This window comes from Oculina patagonica, chromosome 3 (genome assembly GCF_052425735.1).
Source record: "Oculina patagonica isolate OP01 chromosome 3, crgOcupat, whole genome shotgun sequence".
NCBI classification, from domain to species: domain Eukaryota; kingdom Metazoa; phylum Cnidaria; class Anthozoa; order Scleractinia; family Oculinidae; genus Oculina; species Oculina patagonica.
The window spans coordinates 20,889,825-20,913,811 of NC_135760.1; the positions used below are offsets into that span (position 1 = coordinate 20,889,825).

Below are 23,987 nucleotides of genomic sequence, written 5' to 3' on the forward strand. Positions count from 1 at the left end.
GATATTACTTCAGGTAACTTCCATTTCCAAACTTGAAACTCAATATTTGTTACTGACTTCTAAATACTCGGTAGAGTTTAAAACGAACCACTACTTCAATGATGAGTATAGTCGCAAACCAAAAAGTTTGAGAAGTTGTACAATGGCTCAGCAAGTGCGTTATGCTAGCGCTTCTTTGTACTTTTACTTAACAAAACAACAATGTAAAGTTTTCAAAATTGCGTTTTGTACAGAAGGTGACCCGGCCGATACGGCAATTCACCACGATTCTATTTGGACTAAAGTTGTATTAACGGATTTAAAGGGAGTTTACCAACCATAACGACGTTAGGCAACAAGAATGTCCCAAAACAAAATGTTTGATGAACAGAACAATGATTGTGCACGTGCCGGCATGAGTTATAGATCTTAGTACATTTAGAACTTAGCCGTCCTCTGCAAACACAAAATGACCAAATTCTGCGTTTTCTGAAGAACGTGAAACACGAGTTAGGAATTATCTATACATGATTGTGAGCAGGTTAAACCAAATATATACAGACATACTTTTTGTGTCGTGTTTGCTTTAACTCTCTAATTTATCCCTTGTTGACGGGTTTTTTATTCTCGTCACCTGTAAGCTTGGCAATGTATTGGTTTTGTTAACAGAAATCAAATGTTGATCACGGATATCATAATTACCCAGTACAGCCCTTGTGGGGGAGGAGTAGGGGATGGTCTGATTTTTGGCTGTCGAATATGTTGTCAAGTTTCCTTGGGTGAAGGACGAAAACTTTCTCTCCAAAGCTTTAGACAGAGCTAGAGGTCGGTTAGTTTAGGTTGATATTATCCTACGAAAGGTTCACCAGAGAGCTTATTATAAAAAAAAAAACCTATAGCCCCGGCCGTCTCGGTTTTGCATTGCTCCTTAGAGCCCTTATACAAATACTAATTACCTGGCGGCAAAGTGTCGAGCTCTGAAATTGTTTGCTGCAAAACCCGGAGCCCTGTTTGTTTGTTTCTTTTTTTTTTTTTTTTTTTTTGGGGGGGGGGGGAGGGAGGGGTGGTATGGAGACGTTTGGGATCCCTGTAACCTGCTTGTCCTCTAGAACTAATGATAATTTGTCTTGACAAAATAAGGTCTTTGATGTAATTTTTAGCCTGTTAATTTTAGTTTTGTTCCCGGTGGCCATAGGCGCTCAGTAATAGCGTCGTGGGCTTGTTTCAGCCCTAAACATCTCGATTATGCTTTTTCCCTTAATTACATAGCTTATGTTTAATTTTGATCTCTTTGTAGGTTGGTAATGCTGTGCCGAGGCGGCAGTTGAAGCTAAACGAGATAGTTTCAGAGGGAGCAAGTCTCGCTCCATTAACAAATGAGTTGGTGAGTTTATTGCTTTTTGAATTGTGCTTAGCTTTTCAACAATAAACTCCGGGGGACGATCAGGGTCCGATGCAGAAGTGAGGGGTGACCGTGGGAAATTTTATAAAAATGAACTAATAAAAGTTTTTTTGTTTTGTGGGGGAGTGGCAAGAATTATTTTTCACCTTTATATAGATACCATTTCTAAAGCAGAATTACTATTTTTCATAGCAATATGCGAAAGACGATTTTTTAATAACTGTTATATTTTTCTGGTTTTTATACTCTAAATATTACCGGGATGACTTTAACGGTTAACTACGATCACCCCCATTACTTTTATTGCTTGGAGAATCCCCCTTCCCGAGCATAAAAAAACTCCCTATTTTTCCGCGTCCGCACCCTTACCTAAGGTTTTTTCCACTCTCCCAAGTTTTCGCTAGTGTTCATGAACCAAGAGGGCGGCCCGTCGAACTCGACGATCAATCTCTACGACTTCACGGAAAAAGAGTGTGAGTGTGTGAGTGATACTTTATTTAACCTCGGAATTCCATCAATTACATTGGTTTTCATGAAAGCCGAGTGAGATTTAAAAATTTAAATAGAGTTAAATAACACATAAATATTAGAGTGGGACAAGCTATCAATAAGAAGATAGTAACATATCAAAGTCAATATCTTCCAGTCCTCTTTTAAAGGCTGCAAGAGATTTAGCTGACTTAATTGAATTAGGCAAGGAATTCCACAATTTAGGACCAGCATAAAGAAAACTCTTTTTTAAAAAATCAGTTTTCGGTAATGGTAAATTAATATTTAATTCACTGTTCCTAATATTGTAAGGATTTCTTGCCTCGACTTTGCAAAATCTGTCAGTTAAATAGGATGGGGCTTCACCAGTAGAAATTTTAAACATTTGAGTGGCCTTATGCTTAGCTCTTCGGGTTTTAAGATCAGACCACCCAAGTTCCTTTAAAACATCCTTTGAGCTTACATCATAGGTAGCCCTTAAAATAACCCTACCAGCCCTATTCTGTAATTTTTGTAATCAGCTGGTTGCTAGACCTTTAGATAAATTATCCCATACCAAATCACAATAGTCAAAAGATGGCTGGATAAGGGAATTATAAATAGTTATAAGAGTATCATCATTAACGAATTGCCTTATTTGTCTCAAGCCCCCGATTGCAGATGAGACCTTTTTTGCCACATGGTTAATATGAGTGGACCATGATAAACGATCATCAATATAAACACCAAGAGATTTAGCAGAGTAGACACGTTTTATACTTGTATCACCTAACCTGATCTCAGGAGAATAGCCAAGGTTGGCAAGATTGTAATTAGAGCCAATAATTAAAAATTCTGTTTTAGTGGTGTTTAAACTCAGTTTGTTTGCTAAGAGCCACTGTCTAATATTTTCCAAATCATGATTTGTACCATTCTGTAATTCAAAATAATTTTTACCAGAAATGGTTAAATTAGTGTCATCTGCAAACATTCTTGGGGCTGAGAAATTTAAGCAATTGGGTAAATCATTGATGTATAATAAAAACAACAGAGGGCTGAGGATAGATCCTTGAGGAACACCACAAGGGATATCTGAGAACTCTGATAGACAGCCATTTAAGTAGCATTTTTGCTTGCGATTAGAAAGATATGAATGAAACCATTGATACGCTGTTCCAGAGATACCATACATCTCTAATTTGGCAAGCAAAATGCTGTGGTCAACTGTGTCAAATGCCTTGGCTAAATCAAGAAAGACAACAGAGTTTAAGAGACCATTGTCAATATTGAAGAACCATTCATTAGTAGCATCTAATAACGAAGTAAGAGTAGAATACAGGGAACGAAACCCAGACTGGCAATTTGATAAAAGGGAATTTACCTTAAGGTAATCATATAGCTGATTATAGATGATTCTTTCAAAAAGCTTAGCAATAACAGAAATGACCGATATAGGTCTATAATTGTTGAGATCATCAGTGTTATCTTTCTTATGTATTGGGGAGACTTTAGCATACTTCCACTGATCAGGGAAGATACCACTCGTTATAGAAGCATTGAAAATTAAGCATAAAGAATGCGATATTACAGGAGCAGCCTCCTTTAATAATTTACTTGTTATGCCATCTAATCCAGTTGCCTTGGCAACATCTAATTTGTTTATTAGGTCGAAAACGCACTTAGCTGTAATGGACTTTAATTTAAAATCACAGTCAACTGACTTTAGATAGTCAACAAAGCTATAATCAGAGTTGGACAACGATGAAGCAAGCTTAGTTCCAACAGAAGTGAAATAAGAGTTCATTAGCTCACAAATTTGTTGCGAGTCGGTGACTGCAACACTATCAATCTTAATGCTATTAATACCGCTGCTTTTGGCATTACGACCCATTAATTCATTTAATGTTTTCCAGATTGCACGAGGGTTGCCAGAGTTTGCGTCAATATTGGTTTTATAATAATTAGCTTTAGTCTCCTTAATAATGCAATTTGTCTTATTTTTGACTTTCTTAAACTTAATCCAGTCATCTGGATTGCCAGTCTTTATTGCTTGTTTCTTAAGGCAATCCCTCTCTATAATCAGTTTACGAATTTCAGAATTTATCCAAGGTGAGTTCTTATTACGCACTCGTCCAGACTTTATGGGTGCATGTTTGTTAGCTACAGTAAGAAATAGTTCTTTCCATTTGGCCCACATGAGGTTAGGATCTGAATAATCAGCTAATATTTCCCAAGGCAGTTGACTCAGTTCCTCTCTAAAACTACTAGAGTTAAATTTCTTGTAGCTTCTGTAAGCTATATACCTATGCTTAAATTTTGTAGGAACTGAGATTTTTCTAATTAAATAAACAAGGCTGTGATCACTAATTCCCAAGTGGATAATTCCACTGTCAACTATATGCTTGAGATTATTAGTATATATAACATCAATTAAAGTCCTAGAGGACTCAGTAATACGTGTGGGTTCTTTTAACAGCTGGTGCAGCTGAAATAGCTCCGCAATATAGTTGAGGTTTTTGGTGTTGCTATTAGGATTAGAAGCCAATAAATTACAATTTAAATCACCCATCAAAATAATTTCATTTCCAGAAGATAAAAAAGAATAAAAAGATAAAAAAGGGGTCTGTAAACAGTGTAGTTTAATACTAAGTTTTATTTCTCGCGACGCTTGTTTTTTTATCATGGCCAAAAATAAAACGACAATCTAATACCTTGTTATGTAAAAAATCGTTGACGTAAACCTATGGCTTCATGAGTGACCTTGAATAACCTTGGGACGTTCGGGAACGTGGCCGCCATATTGGTTTTTCATTGCAATGCAAATTTACTGACCACGTGATGTCTTCTTGAAAACAAGAGATTTTGATATTCTGGTTAACATTTTTCACGCCTTTCATGCATGCACGATATACAGTCGAAGCTCTCGTAAGCGGACACCCTCGGGACGCGAAAAAAGTGTCCGTAACTGGAGCTGGCCGCTTACGAGAATCGTTCTCGTAACCGGCCACTAGAGGTGTAGGGGATAAATGGCCGCTTACGGGAGCTTGCCCAGCCAACAGTTACCGGACGGACGTAGATGACGATAAAACGAACACTGAAGTATGGTACTGTAATTACTGTAAAATCATTGTGACGAACGGTGATTTGAAGTTGATTGATAAAAACGAGATACAGAGGTTGTTTATAGGAGTTTCTTTGAGGTGTCCGCTTACGGGAGCTAAAAAAACAAAGAAAAAGTCTAAGTCGTAATCTCTGAAAGTGTCCGCGGCCGCTTACGGGAATGTCCGCTTACGAGAATGTAAAAATACAGAGTTTGTATGGGACTTAAAACGGGGTTTCAAACCAGGCGGCCGTAAGTAGAGCTGTCCGCTTACGAGAGTGTCCGTTAAGGGAGCTGTATTATGATAGCAGTTGTGATGTCTACTTTTTTAAAAATACGTGATTACGGAATATAAATTTAGAGTATTCACACCGATGTTTGCCTTTTGTCAGACATAAGAAAATTTTGGCGGCAGTCGTGAATTTGTGCCAAACGAAATATGCGAGAAAAAAAAAATGGTTTTATTTTTTTCCACCCGAAGTAACAACAAAACATCTCAGATTATTTTCTTAGGTAGAAAACATTTCTTGGGTAGAGCGCCTAGTTAGTTAGTTCTCTTCGCGCCATGAGGTGCATAAGGCGGGTAGAGCGCCTATTGACTGGAAACTGATGTTAGAAAAGTGACAAACTTAATTTGAAGGGGTCAAAATTCTCTTGACAAGAAAACGGATTGCATTGTTGTTTTCAGTTTGGTATCAAATCAAAAAGCGGCAGCAAAAAAATCTGCGCTTTGAGTGGAGCCTGGCAATGAATCCAAAACGTATCTTTCTACTTGCCTCGAAAGATCGTCGAACAAGATCTGAATGAAAACCAAACAAAACAAACGAAACAAAAACATTGGAAACAATTAATGGCCATTCTCGTACCTCGAGTCTTTGTTCCTTACTGCACAAGCTTGACGAAACGAGCGACTCATCGACTCTTGATAGTTCAGTTGCAGGATCGAATCTGATTTGCTTGAAAAGCAATAAAAATGACCGGAAGTAAAACACCAAAAAATTCGTTGGTCATAAACGTTGGTCGAGCTTTTGAAAGCTAGGCATGCGCAATTCAACCGGAAGTCCGATAACTTCGAGCTTCTAATCTGAACTTTCCCATTCTCGTTCCCAGAGCCTCCGTTTCTTTTGGTCACGTGGTCGGCGAAACGAAGGGCTCTGGTAACACTGACTACCGGATGTCCTAAAATCCACGACATCCGGTAGCGCATGCCCACTGCATAAATGTTCGTCTGCGTCTGCTCAGTAAAAGAAAGGGGAAGGCTGGGGCTGACTAACACGAGAAGAAAACGAATTTTGAAAGAAAATACGAGATTTGAGTTTAGCGTTCGAAAGAGCTGTACAGCAATCCTCGCTACAACTGTCGGAGGACATCAAGAAACAAGAAATGGAACAGGAAGCCGCCCTGCCTGCTGTAGTCGTTAAGTAGAACGACTGTCCTTGTGTTTTGCCCGCTGGTTTTGAATTGGCAATTCAAGTCGTTGATAACTTAACACAATTCGATTCGTTTGGAACTCATTGAATTGCATGGCTGATAGATGTGTTCTTGTTGTGTCGTCTCTACATGCAATATTATCTGAAGGCAAAGTTAGAATCCAGAGGAATTGGAGTTATAGTCGCGCTGTTATAGTGTTTTTAACATGGAGTCGAGGATATCATCAGCCGATAACATTCCGCCGGTTGATGATACTGTGAAATTTATTTATGGCCATGCGGAGGTATTGCAGAAAATTCAGAACTAAAAAGGCCGCTAATCGACGAGGTATCATTCTATTGAGCAGCGGTAAGAAATATCGCATTGAATTTCAAAATCTTCATGTAATTCATGAACTTCATTTAGTGACCCTTTAGTGTGTATATCTTGTATAAGCTAAGTTGATAGTGCAAATGTTTGCAATATTTTTAATGCAATAAAAAGTACAACCGAGTCACACCTTACAAGTGATGTATTTGTCATTCGTTCATAAACAAAGGTCTGCTTCGTGAATACGTTATTCCAACAAACTCCCAGTGTTATTCGGTCTTTTTCCGGTAACATTTTCAAACTTGCCCGCTTCATCTTCAATTGTTTCGATGACCGGAAGTATAACTAAAATTGCGTAGAAGCGTTTCGTTTTTTACCTAATTACGCATGCAGTTTTTATCAGCCAATCAAAAAAATCATATTTTTTACCGTTACCAGGGCCACTACGTCATGACATTTAAAAAAAATACGCGTGGCCCTGGGGAAGAGGATGGAACTTTCCAGGGTCGCTCGTGTCTCGATCGCTGGTCAAGAGGAAGGAATACCCTGGCTACGAGAATGATTAAGACGGAATCCACAAGGAAGTCGAGTAATATTTATTAAAGTTGGACAAAAATCAAGTACCACAATAATTTAAATCCTATTGCGTTATTTCCTACCCTTAATAAAAGGAAAATATGTAAGTAATTATCCGTGATAACACCAACAACAATTTCTTATCAGAGTCTGAGAAAATGAATTTCAAAGTTCACAAGGTATAGGCAAAATCTCACGTGTAGCCATTTTGGAAATTCGTCTTAAGCGATTCAGTGGAATTTAGCGGAACTTCGAAATTTGTTTTCGATGTTTGGTGTTGTTAGAAAATATTTCTTTTGATAAGATATTTAAAGCAGTAACAAAAAAGTTTGCAATAAGGTGGAAATAATTCTGGTACAACAATTTCTTATCAGAGTCTGAGAAAATGATATTCAAAGTTCACAAGCTATGGGCAAAAGCTCACATCTTTTAAGCGATTCATGGGAATTCAGTGGAACTTCGAAATTAGTTTTCGATGTTTGGTGTTGTTAGAAAAGATGTCTTTCGATAAAATATTTGAAGCAGTAACACAAAAGCTTGCAATCAGGTGTAAATAGTTTTGGTACATAATTTTGTCCAATAACTACTCGAAGTCCTGGCGGATTTCCTGTTAATGGCGTGCTTAGCGCGTTACCATTTTTCTATGACGATGAACAACGCAAAATAGAATGTGCGAGTAAAACTCGCACATTTGTGTATATTTTATTTCTAAAATTATTCAAGTAAATGATCCTTTTAAAAAGTAGTAAATTGTTAAAATAGACGGGTTTCCTTTATTTTTTCCCTTAGGTTTTCTTGCTTTGGACTCTCATTTACTTCCGTGGATTTTGGTGGATTCTAGAGGACGACATGCAGATGCCTGCTGACATGAAGTAGATTCTGAAACACACCGCCCTCTTTCTGTTACAGCCTTTGTTAGGTAAAAAATATGCATACAAAATAAAACGTTAAGTTTCAAGTTTAGGACTTTTAGTTCCTGAAGGGTGATTGACATCCAATTTCTCATAACAAAAATTAGTGCACCGTCAAGCAGACGGGTGACAGGAACATTCTCAACCAAGAATATTTTCTACTTCTAATTCTCAAAACTGATACTTACAGAAATGTCTGTCAAATTGACAGGAGAGTTACGTTTTTAAGTTGGGATGTCGGGAAAAAGTTTACTAAACGCGGACCCATGTTAAAATTATCAGCAATGCATCTAACACAACTTTTTGGAGGTCAGAATTTCGTTTGTCATTGATGTTATCAACTGCTATTGCTTCAAATCTCGTGTTATTTTGACGCTAAATTACTTAAACAGTTCGAGTTTGAAATAATTTGCCGAAGACGTCTAAAAAGAATTTTAAACACAGTATGATCATTGTAGAAACTGGCATGTAAATCGCGCAAAAATGAACACCGAATTTTTTGGCCACTTTTTCTATCGGTAGTTGCTAATATCTGTACAATTCGCTTTTGAATATAAACATGGGTCCGCGTTTGTGTATTTTTTTTTTTTTTACTGAAAACTTTCCACCGTTATCGTTTGTAGTTTTAAATTTTTTTAAAAGCCTGGTTTCCATATTGTCGCTAGCGAACGCACTAACAATTCGATTTTGTCGAGAACTTATCGTTTGCTTACTAAATTTGTAAGCAAAGTCGTTTCGTATTTTATTGAGAGCAATAAAATTAGGCACAATTGAATTTGATGCAAAAATCAAACAGCCAACTTAATTCTTTTGAAAGTTTATTTACAGTCAGACATTCTCTTATTAAATATTTGATTTCGTTTGTAAAAACCAGAAACAGTTTTCTATAGACTTATCTCGTAGATAACTTTGTTTTGATCAGACTTTAGTTTTATTAATTTCCTTATAAATTTATAAATTATTGTAATTTTTTCCGTATACTTAGCTAATATATATATAACTGATCGAGCTCTTTTTTCTATTCTTTGTAATTGTTTAAAACATTTTCTAGTTGTAAATTAATGCTACAACTTGTACATCACTTGGAATTTTAATAAAATTGAAATAAAAAACAGTTACAATCAATAAACGAGTCTTGCTTTATTCACATGCAAGTAAGAAAAAAATTGCGCTTTTAAAAGGGGCCTGGAAACAAGTCAAAATGTAGGCTATCTCTTTTAATGTAATTTGACTATGTAGGGTAGCCAAGCCGGGAAAAAATTCTGAACCTTTAAACAAGGTCTAGCAATGAGGAAAAATAAAGTTTACCTTTTGATGGGTCAAATCCGTCCAAAAACTGAACAGATTTTTCCCGCCAAAAGACTTAGTTTATTTTTGACACATTTCTAGACTCCGTTCAAAAGTGCAGACTTTTTTCCCGCCAAAAGACTTATAATATTTTTGACTTGAAACGAAAATGCGCATAAAAAAACTTTTTCCAGCCAAAAGACTTAGAATATTTTTGACCCCTTTTAAAAGCGCGTGTCAATATTTTTGTGCGATCTTTTCTCCAATTTCTACAAGGAAGAAATCTCCAACGAGCTATCAAATTATTTATTCAAGATTATGTAGATTATCAAATTATCAAATTATTTATTCAAGATTATTGTAGATTATTTATTCAAGATTATGTATTATGTAGTTGTAATTTGTAATCCGAGGGCCGCTTGTTTGTCAGTAGTTTTTACTGTTTGCCGTTACCCTCTTTTAATAATAAAGTTGATTGATTGAAGATTCTTGAGCAAATTCGGCATGCAAAAAATCCACAAGGCTCGAGCTTGCAGCTTGATTATGCGACATCTTTTATTGATTGGTCTTCGTAGTGTACGTGCAAAACTTTCTTCAATCCTGCAAAAAAGCAAACCAAAATATTTAAAAAGTTGAAATGGTTTGAAGACAATTCCTTAGTTCTATCGCATAAATAACGAGCCTTGATATCAACCAAAGAATCTAATTTACTACAAATTAACGCCGGATGTAAAAACGGAACGGCGCGCACATATGCATATAAACAAAAGGTGGATTTCCACTGACGCGTAATTTTTTACGTGTGTTTATTGCGTGAAAAAAACACGCATGTAAGCGCACGTTAAAAAATTACCCGTCAGTGGAAATCTAGACTTGCTCCAAGTCGCTCGTTAGATTCGCAGGAGACCGCTGGATGCGGAAACGGATGGCGCCCGTGGGCATGAGAAACAAAATGGCGGAGGATCGTGGCGAGCCATTTCTCGGCAAGTGTCATTTGTTTTCCTTTTCGCGCGCGCGTACACAGAAATGAATCCCGCGCAATCTCCTGCGAATTCAAAGGTGATTTTACTCAAGTGGTCTTTCGCGCTTGATTTCAACGCGATTTTATTTAAGGAACTATAAATGCAAAGAAAACACGAGCGACTTGGGGTAAGTCTAGTGGAAATCCAGCATAGGTTCCGTTGTTAAACATTAAACAAACAAAACAACTCGACAAAATAGTTTTCTCAACAAGCAAAATACCAAAGAAGTAATATAAATAAACCGAAAGCGCCGAGATTTTTCAAATCAGTTTGCATAGCACGATTCAGTGAACAACATTTTACAGCTTATCATCCATGGATTGGCATAGTACCATATTTGGAAACACGAACAATTTGTAAGCGAATCATGGCTTTAACACGTAATGAAACACGCAACATAATTTTTGGTTTTGCGGTAAGTTGCTTGAATTTCGACCTAAACGCTGTAATTTTCTTACAGGAACTAAAGAAATTCATTAAGTGTATCAAAGCCAAGTTCTCCAGACTACCTCATGAAGATGAAAAAGGAGAATTAAACCAAATTTAACTTTATTAAACCAAGCTTGTTCAAAAACAAGATTACGCCATCGAGCACGAGCTAGCGCGCGCTGTGAATTTAATCCAAATATGGTACTTAGTGATTTTCGTGATCAGTTCCAAATATGGTACTTAGTGTAAACGAATGTGCAAACGCTTTGTACAGTGCGAATCATAGGAAGTTACACGTTTCAACCCTTATGGGTTTCTGCCTTAAATCAACTACCGTTTATTAAGTAAAATTCGATTAAAATTTTAAACGAGTTCGAAACGTGACTTTCAAGAAGTGATTTCCAAAACCCTCTTGTTCAGAAAAATTCTCAAAGCCAGAAAAATAGTTCATCGAAATTGACACATAATAAGCTGATAAGATAAATTTAAAAAACGCTAATCACAACTTACCATAACATATGTCCTTTAATCTGTTAATCACGGCAGTAGATGAGGAATCACTTTAGATTGGCCCTGCAAAGACGAAGAGAACAGAAAATAAACTCCCAAGTTAAACCGACGCTTTTTCTTTAATGCTTAATATAGTAATACTGGACAACTACGCGTAGTCCGATGGAATGCATTACCTACTAACAATACTGTACACATTTTTACATCCCAGTTGCATTTTTTGGCTTGATTTTGTATCAATTTGCGTCGTTTTCTGACTTTGTGAGAAAATAGTGAAATCCAAGATGGTGGATCCAAGATGGCGGACTTAAAGACGTCATATAACGTCAAGTATGGCGCCACAACCAGCAATTTAAATCTTGTGTCATGTTTAAGAGCAGACTCTGGGCTACCTACTTAATGCAAAATGCTTCTAATGTTTCTAATTAGAACGAAAACCTTAGGGGATCCATCATCACCCCTTCCCCTCTCCCCTCTTTGAGCTACGGTGGAGTATGAATTGAATGAAATTGCTTGTACGTCCAAGCAAAGGATTTTCTAATGAAGGTTGTTGTAAATTTTCCATACACTTGTGTCTAAATTTTCCAGCATATGCAGTGTAGGTTTTGGGAATCATCGATCCGATCCAGAAGGGGGAATGATTGGTGAGGAGGGGACTGGGGTATGAACATGAAAACTAGCAATGGTATATTGCAATTTCTGAGTTTTGATTGGTTAACAGGCAATGGTATATGAGCTCATATACCATTGACCACAAATTTGGTAGCCGATACGCGTCAACGTAAAAAGCTGGGGAGCTCAAATATTGCAATTCTTTGGGCGTTTTTAATAAAACCATTATTCCACTCGCGCTTGTTGGATATGAGATCGTTATAGCCAACTCAGAGCTACGCGCTTTTCGACTATCTACCATCCCATATCCAACGCTCACTCGTGGAGTAATTGTTAATTGTTTTATACGGGAGAGGCTCTGCTCTGATGTCCTAGCCCCAACCCTTTTATATACCACTTTTAACTGTCGCCCACCTTTTAAGTGCTGTTGTACGCCGATCTTCAAATTGTCCTTCCGGTTTTCAAGCCTGAAATTAAAAGAAAAAGTTTTAATTGTACAACATGCATAACAAGGCAATTTCGAATCCTAGAATTCTAAAACAATAAAAGAAAGTTTAAGAGAAAGCTAACGAGTGCATTAAAACTGAAAAAAGTATCTGCCAAATTAAAAGCATTGAATAGATGAAAGAGGGTCTGAATGGGATTTAGTGTTTAGTGTTATTTGCCCATTATTTTTAGCGTTGCTCTTAAATTGGCCATTTTTTTATTGTTTACTGTTTTCGGAGAATTTTTTCAGGGAAAAACCTTTTGTCTTTTTAGCACTGTAAATTCTTGTCTGCTCTTCGAAAATCGGCAATAAACTTACTCGTGAACTATGAGCCTGTGCTGTGCGTTTTCCTCGGAAATCTTCGGTAGTCTTCGGAAATCTTAGGTAGTCTTAAGAAATCTTCTGAAATGGTTGGGTATGGTCGGAAATTGGCCGAAAATTTGATACACTAAACAAAATAATATTTGCCTTTATGGAGTCCTTTTTGTTTCTTTCTTGATAAAATTGCTGTTACAGTGAACTTTTTACTGTTAGTGTTAAAATGCCTAAAAATTTAACTGTTTCGTGTTACAGAGCCCAAAGGTACCCCCATTTAGACCCTCGTAGAACTCTATATTTTACATCTTGATCGCAATCACGTTGACAATTCGTCTTCAAAAAGTGGTCACTCGCATTCCATTTGACCAAGTTAAAGAGTGTATAGTTCACCGTTTCTAAGTGAAAAATCTATTTGTCTCGCGATATACATAACACAAATTTCTTCTTGTCGTTAATAAATTAAAATAAATTAAACTTTTATAACTTGCTACGATTTAACTTGATGGAATTAACGTTTTCCACACAGTGGTTCAAAACTAAGAAACATCTTTCCAAAATGCTGTGGGCACAGAAATAAGTTTTCTATGATCTAGTCTACTAACCTGAAAATCCTCCCACAAAACGTAACAGTCAAATTGTGACAGCCTCCATATTTGAGCACGTGTACCTTGCCCTGTCGCTACATCACCAGAGTTTAGGGTTGAATATTCGCTGTTTTGGCCCTATCATCTATTCCTGGCCATGGTACTTGCATATGCTTTCTTGAGTTAACATTTCAGGTTTGGTCCTACCAGCGAAGTGTCGAAAATTTCCCTTTTCTTTGTACAAACATCAACCGAGCAAGAACATACGAAGGTGTTAGTAAACTGAGCTGCGATGAATAATTATTATCGGCATGCATTAGCGCGCAGGACTGCTGGAAAAATTTGCAATTTAAATTTGCTATTGGGGTAAGTTTCGCGCAAAAAAACAACAAAACAATTGGGATATTGAGAAGGAAGGAAAAAAGTATTTCTCAAAGATACTTGTAAATCTACAATTTTATTCTGAATGGGCAAGGAATCTTATTTTTGGACTACTTTATTTATAGTCTTCTTTGTCGGCCAATCAAAATATCCCAAAAGGTTCTTCATGGAACTGAAACGGGAAAAGGGGCTCTATTGGCGGTGGCTGAAAAGGGATATGGACATACCCGTCAGAGTCCCCTTCCCACGTCTGGGGATGTACCCAATGGAAAATGAGGAGTCGTGGAAGTTTTCCTTATTAGAGAAATAGTCAAAACTATTGTACTCAGACAGGACCCACCACTCTGCAAAACGACAGGCGGTCTTTTCTTTATGTACCCCCCCCCCCCCTTTCCCCACCTTAAAAGATGGTGTCTGCCCCCACTCTATCAGGAGTAGAAGCTAAGAAAAAGATTCAAACATCCTTGTTCCATTTCTCCTGCAATGCAAGCTTCATGTACACCTAATATGAAAGTCTAAACTCAAATTTTGAGGCCAATAAATTTTGTCCATTCGACTAATCAGACAGGTGGTATCTTGCATAACCCCCCTACCCCTACACAAGGTGGGTCCTCATCGAGTGCACTTGTTATGACCACTTCCCTATAAAAAATAAAGTCCTTAATCTAAAGCATCAATGAGTTCATGGAATATCAACTTGATCATAGTTATTGACAGGGTTAAATTAGAATCGACCAAAAGAGCGTTTTTTATAAAGGGCCCGATATTTTTAATAATTTTATATGAATCTAGTTCTAGTGTTTTTATCGCTTTTTATATGTCTTTTCTTAGATTTCTTATATAGCTTTTTAACTGTTTTTATTACTTTATTTTATTAAATATTCATTTATTTATTTTTAACACAGGACCCATGTTGATAGCAGTTTTTATAACTGAAATGGTCATCCTGTATAAATATGTTTTAATTATTATTATTATCATTTTGACTTTCGATTGGGTAATTTGAAAACGATTTCTCAAAATGGCTTCCTCTACATTCTGTGGTACAAACCCTCTATGAAAACAAACAAGAGCTTGATCTTCAGAGGTGTTAGGTACAAGTAGCAAGTGTGGGAAATCATAGCAACCCACAATGGCTTTTGTTCCAAATTAAAAAATAATAATATTAATAATAAAGTTGGATGCCAGTGGGTATCTTGCTCGCTGGGGATTGCCCACTGTCTTCCGCAAGAAAAAAAAGGTGTTCTTTATTTATGTCATATAATATATTGTTGTGGTCTGGTCTTTGCCCGTTGTACTGTGCTTACTGTGAAATGCTCGGAGATATTAGCTATATAAGCTACTCTTCAAATCCGAGGGTAAACAAAGTGATGATGATGATGATGATGAATTGACCCAGCTTGTATGGTCACAATGGCTGGATATAGGCCTTGTAATTTTTTTGTGTGATTGTGGTCCTGTACTTGGTTGACAAACACACAAGAAAAGAACTTGGCCAATATCCAGTTATCTTGACCTCGCACTTGGTCAATAACCAACATGTAATCCATGGGATCGGGTAGCAGCTCTTGCAAGGACTCTCGTGAATGGCTTGGTACCCTTTAAGAGAATACCAGCACAAAAAAAACAGGAACAATGCTCCTGGCCCCCAAAACAACGGCAATCGCTACACTAGAGGACCAGTAGAATTACAAGCTTACCGTAATGATTCGATTTAGCGCCCGGGGCGCTTATTTACTTTTGGCACCTCAAGGGAGGGCGCCTATACGAGACTGGGCGCTTATTCGGGACAGGGCGCTTATTTAATTTTTTGAGAAAAAACCAAATGTTTCTAACAATAAAAGGAACTATAACAGTAAGAAATTGTTAAAAGTTCAGTTACTTTAAAAATAATTGTTCATTTTAGCAGTAAATATATACATGAACTTTACGGTGAACGGTCAGGAGTTATCTAGTTGACGTCAATGACTTTAGTAGGGGTAGTTATCCACAATAGGGGAACTTATTAGAATATGGGTGCTTAAAAGAATGGGAGCGCTAATAAGAATCGGGGCGCTTTTTTACAAAAACACATTCGAAGGGGGGCGCTTATTCGGAAGGGGGCGCTTATTGGAAGGAGGGCGCTAAATCGAACCATTACGGTACATGTACAAGAGCTGCTACACTTTGAATCCAAATGCTCCCCATATTAACAAGAAAGAGAATGTCAACTTGCTAACTCTTTTGAAACAAGTTTATTGACAATCCAGCAGGGCATAAATAAATCATGATTACAACAAAGATACAAAAAAGTAAATACTTATTGAGTAAATTTAAAGAACAGTTTAGTTGATAAACTTTTCTGTAACAACATTTTCAAAGACGTTTTACTTCGCTACTTGAAACTAGTTTTGCCTGAAAAAGCAGTCGTGGATGCTAAAATATCTATATCGACAAAGAAAGCTATGAAAACTACATGCATTTCTAGATTATCACAATGACCTAATAATGTAATCTAAAAGAAGTTAAAGTTGTCTAAAAACTTAAAAAATCTGTCGTCTTGAACTCCATACATGTAGTTCCTCTTTCCATACATAGCACGTGAGATGCATGTATACGAAGCCATCTGTAACAAATAAATTTGATCAGAATAAGTATGACAAGCAAGATAATAATATGCCAACAAATTTGTTGGATGTACAACTGTTAAACAAAATAATGCAGGCTGTAAGCTAAAGGTAAAGTCTACATTCGAGCCTAGTGGCCCAGCCAGAGCTTATCCCGGTTTCAGTAGCATGAAGCGACTGGGAGTATTTATACGCCTCCCTGGATGGGACGCTAGTCTATCACAGGGTTACCCCCAGCAGTAAATTTGCCAGTAGCCATTTATACACTGGGTGGAGAGAGGCACTGTGAAAGTAAAGTGACTTGCCTAAGAACACAACACAGTGACCCTGGCTAGGGCTTGAACCCGGACCGGTCGATCCGGAGTCCAGCGCACTAACCATTAGGCCACAGCACCTCTCACGGGAGTAAAGTAACACAAAAATTTTAACTTTTCTGATTTTTGAGATTTTGGTTGAAAACAAAATTGATATTTCTATGCCTTTCTTGATCATGTACACAATATTTTTGGTAGATTACAAACCAGGTTTATCTAAAATAAAAAAAGGTTCAAACCCAAAGCAATTTTCAGCTTGAGCCAAACAGGTCTACAGAGCCAGAGCTCAAGAATGAGATGCTTGTCCATCACAGTTTACTCCCCCCCTCCCACCCCCTGCCCCCAACATCTCTTCAAGGTTCCCTAACAGTTTGTTGGCACTAATTTCTATCCTGGGTTGAGAGTGGTACTGTAAGAGTTAAGTGACTTGTGCCTGGTCATTTGCAAACCCAGACCACTTGATCAAGAGTCCAGTGGTCTAACCATTAGCCAATGGTCCCTTCCATGGAAGACAAACACTGTAAAATTTTTCAAGGTTCTTTAGTGTATGTCCTCTCAGGAACTGACACCTCATGTATATGGATGGTGACTTGAACGTGACCAATGCTGTCTGCCCATGGGATGTTTAACTACAGTCTTGTAAGAAATTACTTTGTGTTACCTTTCAAGATGGTTAGAATCGTCTTGGGCTGCGAGACCTGCTCCTGCCACCTCTTCCTCCCCACCTACTGTACAATGAAATAATTGACCAATAAGGTATTGTATGTATACTATAACAACTTATTAAATGGCTAAATTAATACTTGATTCAAAACTACCAAATAAAAACCAGGCTGAACAAGAAATGTGGCAGATAGAGTCACGACAGGACAAAATGTCACTCCAAGCCCAGGATCAAGATAATAAAGATGGAGAACAGGAAAATCTACTTGTCCTGGATGAGCAGGTGGAACTTTATTCAAGCCCTCTTGGTGTTTGGAACACTAAACAATGTCTCCTGGTTATTACATGTATATAATAACCTGAAATCTACGGGCATTTTGATTGGTTCTTACTTATGATCTATTAAAGTACAGACGCATAGATGACGTCACGTGGTGGTGTGACTCGCATGCGTGATCTATAACTGAACAGACGCACGGCAAAATGGAATCTATTTGTTAAATATACTACATCATAAAAATGGTTGTTCATTTTTCATGGAATTGATGTTGCACTTGCCTGTCTAATTCAGGAGACCTTCCTCTTCCTCTGCGTGGCGGTGACCTGTTGGTAAAATTCAAATGAAAAATTAAAAGAAGCCATGTGTATGTACAAGGCACACAAGCAGTTTCATTTTGCTATTTGTCCCTTTCTGAGTTGAATCCTCTCAAGCTTCCCTTTCCCATGGAGTGTGAAAACCAAATTATAATTATTGAAAAAAAGTATGTTAAAAGCCAAAAAAAATTAATGACAGCAATCATACAGAACCAACTAAACACACGGTGTGTTTAGTTGGTTCTGTATGATTGTTGTCATAAATTTTTTTTTGGGTTTTTTATATAATTTTTTTCAATAATTATAATTTGTCCATGAAAATTACCTTTCATCTATCAATAGAGATACAATGTAGACATTGCTTACTCTGAATCAAAATTAACAGGGCTAGTGACTTTGTTAATCTGATAGCTCATACTTGAATTTATCAGAAATTATAAGTCATTTTGTCATTGCCACACACTTGGCTAGCTTTGAGAATCTTGAGCTACTGAGCAAGCCAAGAACTGATGTCAACCCCTGGTAAAGGGCTTTGCCTCAGTGTAAGAACCGGTGATATTCTTCTTTGTTTTTGAGCTATTTTTTTCCTTGCTCTATATTGTTTCAAGGCTCTTTGTTGTATTGTTTGTTTTTTGCTTTACGTCACTGGTGAGTTTCACAGGTTCTTACACTGAGGATGAGCCTGGCAAAGTGTTGAAAGTTTGACGAGGTTTGGCAAACACAAGTAACAGGTAACCACAAAACAATGTGGTAATAAATAAAGTTATTAGTTACTCCCTTACCCCTTGCCTCAAATTTGAAGAGAGACCTACATTTTTTTCATTTCAATTCACCTTTTCTTACTTCCCCAAAAAATTAAAATTTTCAAATGAGGATGAAGCAGGACATTACCCTTCAAACCCTCCACATTTCACACTCCTCTCCTCTCTCGTCCTGATGTTGATGCAAAAATTGACAAAGCTGCGCACTAGATAATGATGTGACCTAATTTCGCGGCGGAAACTGCAAATTCGTAACGGTTATTTCACAAGGCGGAGCGAGGGAGAGAAGGTAGTTGATGCAGTATTTGAAGGCATGCTAACTGCCAGAAGGCGACTGATGGCCACGCATCACTTGATGATTTTAAGGACAGTACAGCGAAGGTTGGACTGATGTACAAGTAATCTGCCATAGTTGATCGTGACAAAAGAGATGAAACAAAACTTCTGCATTGGAGCTCAGTGACGATCTGTCATGTTGATGCACTGTACTGTATGTTACTCTATGCGAAGTGTAGTTTTAGTTGTGATGGGCGAGATTGGTAGAAACTTGAAATCAGAAGCTTGATGTGTCACAATCACCTCCCTGCTGTAGTGCCTCATTGTACTTGCAGAAGCTGAGTTCTGGCCGTTAGGAAACCTAAACATTTTTTGTAGGCTGGGAGCTTGCCAATGTAATGTTGGGTGAATTCTTTCAACTAATTTGAGATGTGCATGCTTCAGTTGGCATACTTTGGTGCATCCCAAATGTAGGAAATTAGTTGCTGTATACCTTGAAATGCGAAGGTTGATGATATTTTCGGCAAGAATTGGATAAGCTGAGACACTTTTGGATGATTGTGCGGTGGGTAGTAAGGAGGACATTGACGATTTACTGTGAGGGAAACGAAGGGAGGTTGAAGTGAAAAGGAAGTTGGTGGGAAGTTGAAGGCAGATATTGCAGTTGGATGATGGGAGAAGGGTGCTGCTTGGGAGAGGACCTTTTGAAGGATGAAGGGGAATGTACATCGCTGGGCTCAGAACCAAATGAAAGTGATCAAGTTGGCAGAGCTCTTTAATCATTGGGGGTGAAGCTTAGATGTACCTATAGAATAACCCAGACATTACAGGAACATCAGCACAAGAAACATAAATGAATACTAAAAAACAAATAAAAACACTTAAAAGAGAAGTGAAAACAATTTACACATATCAGCAACAAAAGCCAGCAAACAGTGGAAACAATTTAGTAATTTACAGCAAGCAAATGTACATGTATATTACATCCTGTTGAACTACAATTCTAAGGCTTTCATTTACAATTTAATACATTAATTTAATGAAGCAGAAGCCAACAGTTCTTACTACAGCTAATTGAACAAGCACAGTATACAATGTAAAACACATGTACCAAAATCTGAGTACACCATAACATACCTGTATCCTGGCGACCTTGACCTGTCATCATAACGATCAGACCCTCCCCTGTCATCATAATGCCGACCACCACCACCATGACGGTCATCTCGGTAATCAGAGCGACGAGATCCTCCACCTCCGCCACCACCCCCTCGATTGCGGTTTCGAGCCATCTCCACTCGAACTCTTTCCCCACAAATGCGAGCACCATCTAGCGACTTTATGGCATCTTCTGCATCACGATACTCTTCGAACTCCACAAAGGCAAAGCCAGGAGGATTGCGGGCAACCCACACATCATGGAGTCTTCCAAATCTCTCAAACTCTCTTTCCAACTCTTTCTTTGAGCCATTGTTGCCAAGGTTACCAACATAAACCTTGAATGTACCTTTTTCTGTCCTTCCCGACATCTAAGATGACAAAAGCATTCACTATTAGTGACCTTTAGATAGCAGTACAAGTATGAGGTAACGGTATGAGTACAGGATAACAGTGCGCATACAATTTTCAAATTCAGTCCAATTTAATTTCTTATTTTGAATGTACTGCAAAATTTAATCTGGGCACTTTGTAAGGCCAAATCCGTCAATCTGCGAATCTATTCACCCCCTCCTGAAAAGAAGGTCATTTCAACAGATGTCTAAGATCAGTATTTAACTCTCTCTAAGACGTACATTGTACACCATTGGGACTGGCCACAACTGTCCTTGATAGAGAGGTGTCTGGCTTATAGAGAGTCAAGGTAATGTGACACCAGTAATTCTGAGATAATAAAGATGAACCTACAGGATTTATATACACCATGATTATACGTCTATTCTGAGAGTGTTTTAAGTCGTTTACTTAAGCAAAACCTACAAACTGGAACAAAAACATAATTATTATTAGAAAATTGACTAGTTTGTTCATTACAATCAATTGTTTACTGCTTCTGAAAAGTGAGCAGTACATGGTAAATAATAAAGATGGTAAATTTTAAGCTTGGTAATACAATAATGAAGATGAAGTGTTCAACATGACACGAGCATGGGACAAAGAAAAATTCTGAGTCCCAGGCGGGAATCGAACCCATGGCCTCCTAGATACCGGTTGGTATCATAGCCCAGTTGGTTAGAGCGCCCAACCAGTATCTGGGAGGCCATAGGTTCGATTCCAGGCATCCCATGCTTGTGTCATGTTGAACAATTCATCTTCATGAGCAGTACATGTTGCAAGCTGGAGTACATGTATGTCTAAAATGCATTCGCTTGTTTAAGCAGACATTCACAGATTTGTATAAAAAATAAACTGTGCACTTTAGACAACTGTTATAGTGGATTGTTTTTGGTGAGAAAATTTGGTATCCTCAAAGGGCTGACTAACTTTGCTTTATGTGGATAACAGTTTTTCGCACTTCACACTCAAACTCCCCTTCTCCTTTGAACACCGGCCTCGCAGGCTATGGTATTACAGGAGCTTTAAATGTATTGCAAATGTTGGGGGAAAAGCAATATATGATGAACTTAGGGCCTGATTACATGAGCCGGGCTGGCTCGGTTTGCCGAGATCTCGGCACGTCTGTTAAACGCAACAAAAATCAACTTCGCGATTACATGACAGGTTGTCCAGCCCGGTTAGCTGAGATCTCGGTATCGCAATGCCGGGATCTCGGCTAGCCGGGCTGAAAATTTTCCATGTAATCGCGGTAACCGGGCCAGCCCGGCTAAGCAGGCCAGCATTAATTTTCTCTTTCGAGCACAATATCCAACGAAAAAATCAATGCTTCTCCTTCTAAATAGGATGTAGAGATAACGTAACCCATCCAGCTGCATAAGTGCAAAAAATTAACCACCAAATTGCCGGAAAAAGGTGATTAAGATCATTCGTGCTCTGATCATTCATGCTATAACCAGGCTGAAAGTCATCTCGGCAAACCGGGCTCATGTAATACCGGGCTGAAAGTCATCTCGGCAAACCGAGCAAGCCCGGCTCATGTAATCAGGCCCTTACTCCAGTAAGACCAATAATGTACTGTAAGCTTAAAATTAATGCGTTGTTCGGTGTTTAAATTTAAAGATGTTTTTCCCAATGACAGATGGTGATTTTTACAATTAAAAAATCGGGATTCCATGGTAGTAGTAATAATGATGAAGTCTCACCAAAAAAAAAAATTGTGGCAATTTGAAAGTGTTCAAGCCCCAGCAAAAACATTCCGAACATCTCCTACATGTAGTCCTACGGTACCCCCTGAGGTGCAAAGTCACTTGCACACAGCAAAGGTTTTAGTTATCATTCTAAAAAAGTAAAGGTTAAGTAAAGCTAAAATATCCGTGTGCATCCCACTGAACTATTGCATTATCTTTTGGCGATCAGCAGAAATCTACAGAACCCATTTAGCTCGCGAACAGCATGCCAAGCTAGCGTCGTTGAGTCGCTGTGCAATTTACACTTCAATTTGAATAGGAACAAGCGAATCTTTTCACCTAGTCTTTCAAACGATGCGTTTACCTTGATATGAGAGCAGGAATCCTTCCAATGTCTGGCTTAAACAGTTTTTCGTCAAGAAAAATCGAACAATACGACGTGCAAACTTTCCAAAGCAGCTGCAAACAAGCGAGCAATCAAAGCACACGGGTGCTTATGGGATTGTATCAATCCCATACAACACTGCAAGGAAACAGCTTTACGATCTCCGCTGACCATCGAGCCTGAAGTCGCGCGTCGGGGACTGCCGACCGTTCAAGACACAGGCTGAAGACTTACAATGTATCAGATGCTTCAAAAATTGCTCTAAATAGATCTAAATACTAAATTTGTAAAGGAATTGAAAAAAAACCTGGCTTACCTTTCGTCTGCCTTGCATTATTTTGACTTCTTTGTGTTCCAAGAGTGGGCCTTTTAACAGTAATTTTATGACATTATAGAACGCAAACAAGGCGTGGTGGAGCTCCCTCGTGCGGCCATGCGGGTGGACCGATGAGGGTGGGACTCTGCAGAGACTCTGCACACGTTAACGCTACCCCATGAGGGAGGTAGGGGGAAGCAGATACGGGGGAGCATTTTGCTCGAATTATATTTAGTTTTTTTCTTATTTCATTGAGTATCAGGCACTGTAAATCGGAGGTAAATGTCAAAAACGGTCTCTTGTGAACCCCTTTAAGACATGTAAGCGAGTTACACTTTCGAAAGTTTTAGATCCTTCTTTAGGCCATTTTAAACATTATTATTATTGCCAGATTTTGGCCATTTTAACCATGGTTATTTTGGCCAAATTTTGGCCATTTTAACCATGGTCTGATTTTAGCCAAAATTGGGCCATTTAAAAATTTTTAACCATGGTTATTCTGGCCAAATTTGAGCCAGTTTAATAATGTTTTTTTTGGCCAAATTTTGGCCATTATGACCATTAAGAAATCATGGTTATTTTGGTTGGGCAGGCGGTTGGGCAGGAGGGGCCCATCCTGGTCTTTGGCAAATTTTGGTCATTCAACAGAGGCCACACGGTCTATAGAGCTATAGAGCTCCCATAGAGCTTGGGGTACCTGTGCTTTTAATGTTAACAAATTCCGGATCAAGTAAATTTATTCTATTCCGACACAAATTTGATCAAATTTCATTTTTTCTTATAGAGCAAAGACATTTGAAAATTTCTGAAAGACATAGACTTTAATTACAAGTCATGTTCGTTTGTTAACCGGATGGAGCTGAACGGTTTACTGTTCTTTTACGAAGTTAACACAGAGAGACTACGTCGCGTCATCAGGAGTCCGGCACTAAAAATAACGATTTGTTGATAAACCACCGCGTAGTTTAAAGCTTATTGTTTTCAGTCACCAGAACCAGCAAAACCGTCCAGTTTGAGACGTGAA

The 23,987-nt window shown here is 38.1% G+C and overlaps 1 protein-coding gene across 3 annotated transcripts; it reads right to left on the minus strand.

Moving 5' to 3' along the window:
- Window positions 1-16,027: 16,027 nt before the first annotated feature.
- On the minus strand, window positions 16,028-22,743 carry LOC144647047 (serine/arginine-rich splicing factor 3-like). 3 transcript variants are annotated; one of them, XR_013569513.1, is made up of 6 exons: window positions 22,627-22,743; window positions 20,158-20,549; window positions 18,875-19,825; window positions 17,948-17,992; window positions 17,388-17,451; window positions 16,028-16,411 (listed from the first exon to the last, which is right to left on the minus strand). XR_013569513.1 is itself a non-coding variant. In XM_078506789.1 (5 exons), exons 2-4 carry the CDS (start codon window positions 20,547-20,549, stop codon window positions 17,400-17,402), a joined length of 489 nt encoding a protein of 162 aa, XP_078362915.1. In that variant the 5' UTR covers window positions 22,627-22,743; the 3' UTR covers window positions 16,028-16,411; window positions 17,388-17,399. The 3 variants fall into 3 exon arrangements, 2 of the variants coding, with proteins under 2 accessions (XP_078362915.1, XP_078362914.1); XM_078506789.1 differs by lacking the exon at window positions 18,875-19,825; XM_078506788.1 differs by lacking the exon at window positions 18,875-19,825 and having other exon boundaries at window positions 17,388-17,454.
- Between the last annotated feature and the right edge of the window lie 1,244 nt (window positions 22,744-23,987).